Raw genomic sequence first — 11866 nt, forward strand, 5'->3', positions numbered from 1 at the left:
ATTGTAGGACAGGAGGGGTATATATACATTCCACACAGCTTATCTTAATTAACATAAACTAGATACAGCAGTCAACCAATAAGGAATCTCCACACTTAATGGCTCACTGGCGTTACTTCACAAACCACTCCCTCTGGCAAAATGTCAGTGACAGGAGTAAAACATCAGGAATGAAGGGTCAGCATGGATCAGCAGAGAAACTTGTTTGGACTTGTTTGGACTTTGCAGTAACTCAGTGACTTCTTAGTGCTGGTCACAAGATGACCAGAGAGTGTTTTTGAGTGTGGATGATGTAACCTTCTAAGTTGTGGTCATAGGATAATAAAGTAGTCAGGCAGTATGCTTATGTTAGATAAGTTAGGTATGAACAACTTGTAAAGTATATAAGCGCGGGGGAAACTCCATGTAATTGCTCACAACTAACTCTCGTCGCCTGAGAGTAAGATCGTGCAGTTGTGTGCCAGCCACCTCGTGTATTGCTTTGTGTGGTGTGCGAATAAACCAGCATTTCAAAAGGCAATCGAGTTCGTGCTTGGTGTTCGCGTACGTCGCGGTCCGGGGTCCAGTGCAGATATCCGGAAGGGAACTCCTGGTAACCAGACAAGGCTGAGAAGCTGCTCGTGACAGTTGGCGTAGTCGGCAGGATACGGAAGAAGAGCTCCGGAGCAGGTAAATATAACCCACATGGCAATGCACAATTTCTTCTACTGAAAACCTAGAATGACCGTGATCGTCCGGCGTCTAGGCTGAAGGTGGAATGAAAGGGGAGTGCCCCCACCAAAATCCTTAGGAGGACGGTGGTCCCTGTGCATGGGGTGGCTTAAGGAAAGGATAGAAAATTGGGCACTATATAGCTGGCATCAGGGAATAAGTCAGATACCTTATAAGATAGAAACAAACGGGTTTATTGCTTGGAAAGTTCATATAGCTAAACTGAGGATCCTCTTAAAAATAGCAACATGGGCTTCAAGGAAGTAATAAAAAGATTTAGGCAGAAATGTAGAATAGGAGAACTAAAGCTCGAGCAAAAGGAATTAAAATCTCAATCGCCATGGCGAGGTATTGAAAGAATTGTTCAGGCAAAGATGCCTGAGTTCCAGAAAGGAACCACAGTTGAGGTAACATTAAGTAATCCTCAGACCGTCAAGCCCATAATGGAACGGGCTGACAAGAAAGAAATCCCGGGAATATTATGTAAAATTATAGATGATATAGATGATGACAGGCTAAGAGGCAAAAGGTTAGTAAAAGAAGCCCTTAAAAATGGAAGTAATAACCCATTTTTGAAAGATATATTGAACCAACTGGAAGCTCCTGATAAGGCCAGCATGCCAGTTTCAGTAATTAAAACATCCACACCCGGACGGGGACGCCCAGATGGGTTGGAACAAGTTATTGAAACTAGGGACTTAACTAGACCTGAAATGGTTCAGTTAAGGCAAGATTTTTCACAGAAAGGTCAGACCGACGGAGACTTTTTGTTTACAATTCATAGTAAGGGAGGCGAGTCTATAAGACTCGCAGGCAAGGAGATGCAGGTGGTTAATATCCAGATAGACAATCCGAGTGTTGCGGACACTTTAGCAAAGATTATACAAGAAGAACCTGACAGGGTACGCACACTTTGGGATTGGATTGCAATAGCCTGGGCAGAGGCCATCCCACATATAGATTGGGGTGTCTTTGAAGGCCAGGTACAGTGGAAGAATCCCAGTGAAGGGATTAAGATAGTAAAGAAGTTAGCTATTTTTAGCAAAATTTATAATCAGTTTCAAGGATCCCCTTTAAGTGCTCACTTAACAGCCGCGCTTAGGAGAATAATTATAAAAGGAGCACCAGAACAGCATAGAATGATGTTGGCAACCATGCTAGCTGGAGCCAACACCCTATGGGATGTAGTTGAGTTCTTAAAGCAACATCGAGAATTACAACAAGAGCACAAAATGTCATTTCAAGCTGCAATGTCATTTCAAGCTAAAGCCCGAAACCCAGTCTGTTTTCCAACAAATGGCAACGGAAATATTAAATGCTACCAGACAAATGGGAACAGTCAATGTTTCCAGACAAAAAACTTCCGTTTGGGAGGCCCGTCTGGCCAGCGGAGCCTCCCAAGAAACAGAAATATGTTGGGAAATGGCAAAGACTGGAGAAAGGTGCGACCAGGACAAGCCTGGACACAAGGAAATGTTGCTGTAAACAACAGGCAGATAGGAAGCAGAATGAAGCCACAAAGGCCGGTGCCACGAGGAAATCAGGTGCAGGGCCAGAGAGGAAGGTTTGGTTTAACAATGCCAAGGTTTGGAACATCCAGATGGCAAAACGGCCGGACACCCGGCCGTTCATACAATTAAAATTTATAGTTGATAATCAAGAATATACAGACTCCTTCCTGATAGATACGGGAAGCGAGGTAACAATAGTCAGAGATGATTTTGTAAATAATAAACCAGCTAAGGAAAAAGTTATAGTACAAGGAGTATCTGGACATAGGGCAGAAATGAGAAAAGAATGGGTAACATTTAAAATATATGATTTGGATTATACAATACAAGTATTGGTAGGCAAAGTTCCACATGGAGTATTAGGAATTCAGGAACTCAGGTTATTATATGGTGAATGGTTACCTTTGAAGAGATTAAAGTGTTTTGAAACAAAAATTTTAAGTCAAGTAAAGATTGATCCAGTAAAATTGCCCCATACTCCACCAGTGTTTACTAAACAGTATCCTATTAAAGGAGGACATGAAGAGATTAGCGCCACAATAAAGGAAATGTTGGAAAAAGATATAATAGAAAAGGCATCATCATTTAAATATAACAGTCCAGTATGGCCTGTTATGAAACCTAATGGCAAGTGGAGATTGACGGTAGACTATAGGAATATAAATAAAGTAACCCCCTCTATGCCAGGTACTCTTCCAGATGTAGAGTCTATTTATGCTCAAATTAGGAATTTTTCACCTACTTGTTTTTGTGCTATAGATTTGAGTGATATGTTTTTCGCTATCCCATTAGATATTAAGAGTAGAGAATTGACTACATTCACTTGGGAATCAGTACAATATAGGTTTAAGAGGTTACCACAAGGATATAAAAATAGCCCAATTATAGCACATGTAACTTTACAAGAAACGTTAAAGGATTTTCAAGATAAAGGAACTACTAAGTTATGGTCATATGTAGATGATATATTAATTGCTGGGAAAGATATGACCGAGTTAAATAAGATAAAGGACGAGGTAGTTACATTATTGAAGTCAAAAGGATGGTCCATCAATCCTGATAAAATTCAGGGTCCAGCCACGTCAGTTAAGTATCTGGGGGTGGTGTGGACTACAGAAGGACCTAAGGTTCCGGATGCAGTGATAAATAAGATTTTGGCTTTACAATCACCAAAAACCAAGACAGAGGCTCAGCAGGTGATGGGCATTTTGGGATATTGGAGATTACATATTCCATATTTACAAATGATTCTGGCTCCAATACACAGGGTATGCAGGAAAGCTGCGGACTTTGTATGGGGACCGGAACAGAAAAAGTCATTAGATTTAGCTAAGGAATATGTTCAGACATATACCCAATTGTATGTACCTCAACCTGGTGAAGAAATTATAATTGATATAATATATGCCAATGACTTTGGAAATTGGGGCATATATACTAAAAGTAATAGTCAGACTAAACCAGTTGGGTTTTACTCCAAAAGATTTCCTTTTTCCGAAAACAAGTACTCTTTCTTTGAAAAAACAGTGTGGACAGCTTATACGGCGGTACAGAGTCTAGGTTTTGTTTTAACTAATAGAGTAGTTACATTAAGAACTCAGATACCAATTTTGGATTGGGTACGAACTAAGGAGGAAGACTTTAGAGGTTTACCCATGGAACAAAAAGTGTTGAAATGGAAATGGTATTTGTTAACTATAATTAATGATGCAACAGTGTCAGGGAATAATAAGACATTAAGGTTATCAGAATTAGTTTTTGCTCAGCCTATGGTAGAAGTACCGGTAGAGGTTAAACAACCAAAGACACAACCTATTGGAAAATGGGGGGCAGTTGCTTCTCATAAAAATGCATGGTTCACAGATGGATCAAGTAAAGTAGTAGGAAATATCACTAAATGGAAAGCTGTGGCATATCGACCAAGTGATAAAAAGATCTTAGTGAAGGAAGGCTCGGATGCCTCAGCACAGTTAGCAGAACTTTGTGCAGTAAAATTGGCCGTTGAACAATCTATCCATGAAAAGAAAAAGTATATACACGTTTTTTCGGACTCATGGGCAGTTTGTAATGGTATTGCCATATGGTCTGCAAAGTGGAAGGAATCTGATTATAAAATTAATGGAAAAGATGTATGGGGAATACATATTTGGAAATTTCTTGCGGAGGCACCTATACATGTAAAGATAGCACACGTTGATGCTCACACAGGACGTACAGATGAAATATCTAAATTTAATAATGTGGCAGACAAATTGAGTAAATTTGACTCCGAAGGGCTAAAATTGGTGAATAAGGCCCCTTGGAAAATATCAGATAGAACAGATACAAAGATTCGGTTGAAACGTGACCCAAATTGGCATATAAAACTTCCTGAATTGAATGCTGATATTTCGGATGATGAAATCCGACAATTGCATAAGGAATTAGGACATATTGGAACACATGGAATGTTCCAATGGTTTCAAGGAAGAAATATAAAAGTCACCTGGGGAGCATGCAAGCGTGCGATATCTGGATGTGAATTATGCGCATCCTCGGTACAACGTTTCCGGAGGGATCCACCCCATAATAGGCCGTCACCAAGAGGATTTAATGAAAAGGTACAAATTGATTATATTGGTCCTTTGCAGAATGGAAAATATGTGTGTACTATGGTAGATTGTAGTACCGGATTGGGACATGCATGTGCAAGTAGACATGCAGATCAAAGCTCTACTATGAAAACTATTTGGAGCTGGTGTGCAGCATATGGATGTCCTTGGAATGTGACTTCTGATCAGGGTTCTCATTTTACTGGTAGAAATGTTCAGAAATTAGCTGACGTTTTAGGAATTAATTGGGATTTTCATTTGGCCTATAACCCACAAGCAGCAGGAAATATTGAAAGGTTCAATGGATTATTAAAGACTAAATTGTGGCAGATAGGACAAGATGTGCCATTTGACAAGGCAATACTGATTGCAGTTTTTGAACTTAATTCTAGGCAAAGACTGCACAGGAGATCACCCTTTGAGGAAACATTTCAAAAGGACATCGATGTGCAGGCAGACGGGGACCCAAACCCAGATAATATAAGACCATATAAGGTGTGGATACGTAACAGAAAAGATAACTCTGTGATTAAAGGTGAGATTGTATCACACGGACAAGGAAATACCCTATGGGTATCAACTGGAAAAGGGGACCTCAGATTAGTAAAAAGCCAAGATGTTGTCACTAGGTAAACGTTTGTGTGTTTTGTTTAACATATGCTTTGTTATCCTGATTGTATATTCTTGCTTATTTTTGGGTGGATATTTTCATTGTAACGAATGGCAGACAGCTCTTTTGAATGGTTCTACTTGTTTTAATCATAAATTGTTGGTACGAGATTTGCTACCCTGTTATGTACTTAATTATACACTATGTTTCTGGTAATGGCACCTAGGACTTTGTTACTTTTGCTATTTTTGCTACTTTTGATAGCCCTACAGTTCTATTCAGTAATGGGAAATCAAACTACAACTCCCACTACTTTTACTACTACGACTCCATATTATTTTGGTATCAGGAACATTAACCTGACCAAGTATTCTTACAAAGATTGGATCTTCAATTATATTAATTTCACTCATTCACTTCAAGAGTGTAATAATTCTTGTGCAGTAATACCACAATATTGGAGAAGTAACAAATTCCTACAAAATTTTACTGCTATTAGATACCTGTTTTATCATAATTATGCATTTTGCCACCATTATAACAAACACTCCGCACCTAAGGAGTGTGACCATTTTTGGGACATCAATACAGTTGGGGTATATAGCCCAATGTTTAGATCTAGTGCGGATGGAGGATATTCTAATAAATATGAAACTAACCCCCTCAGATGTCATCTGGTACCTGGGATTATGGATATGTGGTCTTATAAGCCACATTTTGTGTATTATTATAGGAAACTTGGAGGCAAACCTTTAGTTAAGAGCTATAATGCTACAGCAGCAGTGCTTAATAATCCAAACCTTACTGTATATACTTTTGAGGAGTCTACAGAAGAGGATGACTTTACATGTATAAAAGCAGCAGAAAAGGATGTTGCATCACTGCCTTTTCAGGTTTGGGTGTCCAACAAACAGAATGATTATAATTTATTCGATTATGAATATGAAGAATATGACTATTCTTCATATGATGATGGAGAAGAAGGAGGTTCTGGTGAATTTACAACTACAACCCCACGAACAACTACGTTGGGGATAAATTTGTTGCCATATAATGATTCTAAGGAAATGTTGGATGAGTGGAAAAGATTGCCTAGACATTTACAAGGAGCTAGACCGTTGCCTAGATGGCCGCAAGTTTTAGTTGAACCCTACGGGACATGGTGTCCAAAAGAGTTACAGCAGTATCTAGATTCCATGAGCACTAAACAAAGGAATATGTCTATATATATTGAAGATGTGCAAAGCAGAACTCATTTGAATTATACCCATTATGTTTCTTGTGTAGCGGATTTTCCTAATTTACCTATATATGGAGAGTTCGAGATCCTACAGAATCCTGATAGATCCTTAGAAATACGGAACCAATCTTATCTTACTATAGATAATTGGTGGAAAGTCAATACCTTAGGTACCGCCACCTGGCGATCACCTGTTGTGTTGACCGACCCTTTACCACAGCCATTTACCCATAACTTGGTTAAACCAGTGGCCACGCCTCCTAAATTAAAGGACAAAATCGGGTATGTTTGTATCCGTAGCATTTTTGGAGATATGCTTAACCGAACACAGGGACAAGCATTTATTGGTAGAGTTTGCTTCCCTGTTGATTCAACCTTCCTTAAGTGGTGCCAATATAGATATTATTATAAAATTGGTAATTATTCATCTGTAACTTATAAGATTCACACACAGGCCTGTAGGCTGGGTCCGGCTTACAGGACGACTGGGGTATTACATCCTGAATTTGGAATGTTTAATCACTCTGGATGGCTATTATTTGAAAACAAAACAAGGAGGTATGTTTTTAAAAATGCCAATAATGAATGGGACCTCGCAGAGATTGTGGATAGCCCGAAATTGGGACAGAGAGTGCATAGTCCAGGGTTACATGATTATAAATTCACCGTGGACAAATACATTGTTAACCAGACAGTATGGAAAAACTACACACAATATTATAATATATTTAATTGGACATGGTGTTATAATTTTAGTAGACAAAATTGTGTACAGAATCCTCTTCATGCTGTATATTTGAATGCCTCTCATATGCATCTTGAGGTGAATAATACGTGGCATAGGTTTGATAATCAGTCCTGGCAACCTGTATTGGTTGTCACACCTAAGGATATTTTGGAAAAACACTTGTATAATGTTACATTTCTGCAGGTAGATTATACTTATAATGGATCCAAAGGAGAATCTTCAAAGTGGCCTTATTATAAATGCCAAGACTGTACCTTTAAGTTTTATGATAATTTCTTTGGGACTTTGATTCCCGTGTTTAATTTGAGTGATGACAAAATCAGAGTGAATGTCCATAATATGTCAATCCCGATGGGAGTTGATTCTAATTATGTGGACACTAAAAATGTTAGTTTAGCTATGGAAAGGTCTATTTGCAGATGGTTTCCACATTCATGGCAATATGTGATTGGTATTCATAGGTCTATTATGCATAATGATTCCACGTACTATGATATTCCTCTTGATGTAAATATAACTGGAAATGTTTCCAAACATTATGAAGGTGGTAATGTTGTATTAGGCAATGAGGAAAAACAAACGAGGGATTATACTTTACATCCAACAGTATATTCTCTTGCATTTGTACCACCAGATTTGGATGAAGTTACTTTAGTGAATTACAAAACAGAAACTTACCTGGTAAATGCTGATGACTACTGGTCATTGAAGACTGGGTGCCCTAGAGCACAGCTCTGGGATACTATAATTAGATACCATGTGGATGTAGCAGATAGAAGAACTCTGAAATGGTGGTTGACACAAGGAATGGATTTCTCTACTTGGTCTAGTAAAATATATCCAGGAAAATTACCTTATTACTGGTATATGTTATTGCCAGGAAGTGACAATGAATGGAATCTTTATGATATTGTAACACATGATGTTTTACATAATAATACTGATGTGTTTGATGCACATGCAGGTAATCATATTATATATAGTACAAAGATGGATATGCAGAAATGCTACATGGAACCGACCTCTTTGAATCCTTGTTTAATCGATAGAGGAGGATTTAATGGAACCAAGGGATGGGTTACTGCCCATTTCCCAAGAGCGGTCCTCTTCCCACGCAAGGAAAAGGACGGTAATTTTATGAAGACTTTAGAGGCTCCAGGATTTTTACCTTTATTACATCAGCCAGTTAGATTTTTGATACAACCACAAGTACAGCCAATTGTGTTACGATTGTCTGTTAGTGATTTGTTGAAAGGTGAAACTGTATGTCCTTCTTTTGAGTCTACTGTGTTGCCAGATTTGTTTTATTCAGTTCAAAGAAATGCAGCAGGACGGAGACCTTTGCAGTTCGCAGCGATTGGCGCTTTCCTGGCCGGAGCAGCTTTGGGGGCAGCGATCGCTGGAGCAATGACGGAGGAACTTCGAGTGGAAATTTCAGCTCTTCGAGGACTTCAGAATAAACAGAACTTTGTTATCTCACAATTATCTAAAAATCTGCACTCCGCATCTTTACTTATGGAAAGACTTTCTGCAGAACAGGAACTTTTGAAACATCATGTTGATTCACTAAGTAAGGTAATTGAGACTATGGATGCATCATGGAATGTACGTATGAAACAATTGGAGGCAACTCAGGAGTGTGAACATCTGCAAGCAATGATCACCGCGGGATTAGAAGAAATAAGACTGTTATTTAGAACTGGCATAGGCATGGAAACTGCATCAGCTATAACCATATTAGATCCTACAAAGGATTCTTGGTGTGAAACTGGTGTTTGCATGATTAATTTATGGCAAATGTCGACATCTAAGGTTGTAATAGGATATCCAACTAAGGCTATACCGAAGAAAATTGGTAAAGATTGGATAATACCGTTTGATAAGTTTTATTGGTTAAAATGGAACAATATGTCATATTATGTGCCTAGTGAAGCCACTTATGCTATAGGTAAAACAACTATTATAGCATATGATCTTTTCTCAGATGAACCTAGGACTTCTGATATAACTATATCTATGCCTCAGGCTACTTTGTTAGATCTTGGGAATTTTAATATGTTGTCTTGTTATCCTGAACCTTACATGGTTCGACGATGGCAAAACATTTCTTATAGTGATTCTTTAAGTCTGAATGCTGGTTGTCATGTACATACTAATGTCATGATGATGGAACATATGAATCTAACTGTTAAGAAACATCTATTTAGGTCTAAGAGTTTTACTGCTACGCAAAACTTACGAGTCCTGACTCAGGTGGTTTATATGTCTAATCATACTTTTGGGTTACATTCTTTTGTACCCCAACCACCTCTGTCAGAAGAATATAAAAAGATGATGAAAGCAACAGAGGCAGCCAAATCCGTTTATGCTTCATTAGGAAAGGAAATTGAGACAGTACATAATCAAACTACTGAACTTCTCCAAAGATTTTCAGGTGAAACTCATAAAGTTAAAATGTTAGTTGATTCTGGATACTTGATTCCGCGTGACTTTCAGTATACTTATGATTGTAGTTTTGTAGGTTTCTTTAGAAAATTAGTTCATGCAGATGTGAGTTGTATTATGAGATGGAATCCTTTCCATTGGCTTAAGGAAGGATTGCTATATGTATGTTGTTTTGTATTATTAGTATTATGCATTAAGGTTTGTTTAAAGATTAATAAGTCTGCAGGAAAGAAAACTTACATTAAAATGGATAAACTTCAACATTACAGAGACCATGAAGCGAAAGGCACTAAGAAAATTAAATCCAAGAAGGAGAAGGACGGCAAGATCGAGGAATTATTCTGAACAGTTGCACTATGCAAATTGTCATCTTTGCATCGAATTTCATGTAAATACATGGTTTTTATATAGTGCATATACACTGTTTGGGCAGGAACGTTTTTCTCTTTTATGTAGACTAGTAACCTTACGCAGTGGACCATGGTGTCCGCTGGATAATAATTTGGAGGGTATTGTACCTTCTTTATGTGTATTCTTAAATCATGTTTGGAACTGTATTCCTAATATTAATTCGCACTGTAATGTTTATTGTAGGTATGATGTACACTCGTGTGTTAAGGGTTTATTTGGATTGTTCACGGAAGTAATGAAGTCTGATCATGATTTGTTGACACAGCAATCTAATGCATTTGCTTTTTACATTAATGGGATTATTTCCCTTAGCTATGATAGATCATTGTTGTTTGGTAATGAGTTATTATGTAGGAGTTTTGCGCAATGCAGATGGAGGAAGACGTATAACCCTAGATCTTTGTTTGATATATGCTTAAGGAATATCTGTAAACCTTATTTTGTTAAATTGTGGACTTATGTCGATTGTCACCAAAACTTACCCAGACTTGGTTAACGTTATAGAATTTCTTGAGGAACTATGTCTGTGGACCAGATAATCATCAGACGGATATTAGGACGCAAATTGAGGAACGACCTGTTGTTCCGGAAGGATCGCATGACTCCAATTCCGATGTTCTTGGAAAAAGATGTTGACTATCCATTTATGATAATTCACAATATGGTGATAGATTTATCGTTAGTGAAGGATTTGAATTTTGATGTTTATTCACGACTGACACATCCTTTTGTGCCACATGTGAAAGCTCCCTTTTGCTGTGAGATTCGTACTATGATTGCACCTTTTCTACACTCCTGTGTGGTTGGTGGCTGCATGGATGCCGTGGATTGCATCTTCCAATCTGAAAATTGGTTCGAAGGGTTGCGACAGCCCATACGTCTCCCCGAGGACGGGCAACTTCCGAATGGACGACCTAAGACAGGGGACCGTACTTGTCGCTTTGATACATCGGCACCAGCAGTACCCTCGGCACCTCCGTATCAAGGGGGTGGAATGACAGGAGTAAAACATCAGGAATGAAGGGTCAGCATGGATCAGCAGAGAAACTTGTTTGGACTTGTTTGGACTTTGCAGTAACTCAGTGACTTCTTAGTGCTGGTCACAAGATGACCAGAGAGTGTGTCTATGTTAGATAAGTGGATGATGTAACCTTTTTGAGTGTGGATGATGTAACCTTCTAAGTTGTGGTCATAGGATAATAAAGTAGTCAGGCAGTATGCTTATGTTAGATAAGTTAGGTATGAACAACTTGTAAAGTATATAAGCGCGGGGGAAACTCCATGTAATTGCTCACAACTAACTCTCGTCGCCTGAGAGTAAGATCGTGCAGTTGTGTGCCAGCCACCTCGTGTATTGCTTTGTGTGGTGTGCGAATAAACCAGCATTTCAAAAGGCAATCGAGTTCGTGCTTGGTGTTCGCGTACGTCGCGGTCCGGGGTCCAGTGCAGATATCCGGAAGGGAACTCCTGGTAACCAGACAAGGCTGAGAAGCTGCTCGTGACAGTCAGGCGCCATCCTGACTTGATTTAAATAACGACCATAGTGGTTTTTACACAAACACCATAAATAATCTGCTACAAGCAGAAGGGGAGGATACA

At 38.7% G+C, this 11866-nt stretch overlaps 1 protein-coding gene and 1 long non-coding RNA gene across 3 annotated transcripts; both read left to right on the forward strand.

Annotated features, from left to right (window-relative positions):
- The first annotated feature begins 496 nt into the window (after nt 1-496).
- LOC139706495 (uncharacterized) lies at nt 497-11007 on the forward strand. Of its 2 annotated transcripts, XR_011708121.1 has the most exons (4): nt 497-669; nt 5206-5308; nt 10126-10244; nt 10772-11007. It is a non-coding gene; the product is annotated as an uncharacterized lncRNA (long non-coding RNA). The 2 variants fall into 2 exon arrangements; XR_011708120.1 differs by lacking the exon at nt 5206-5308 and having other exon boundaries at nt 500-669.
- Nucleotides 5207-10053, forward strand: LOC139702811 (uncharacterized). Its single transcript, XM_071605170.1, has 3 exons — nt 5207-5348; nt 8709-9996; nt 10041-10053. Exons 2-3 carry the CDS (start codon nt 8819-8821, stop codon nt 10051-10053), a joined length of 1191 nt encoding a protein of 396 aa, XP_071461271.1. The 5' UTR covers nt 5207-5348; nt 8709-8818.
- Nucleotides 11008-11866: the final 859 nt, after the last annotated feature.

This window comes from Marmota flaviventris, chromosome 1 (genome assembly GCF_047511675.1).
Source record: "Marmota flaviventris isolate mMarFla1 chromosome 1, mMarFla1.hap1, whole genome shotgun sequence".
Taxonomy (NCBI): Eukaryota; Metazoa; Chordata; class Mammalia; order Rodentia; family Sciuridae; genus Marmota; species Marmota flaviventris.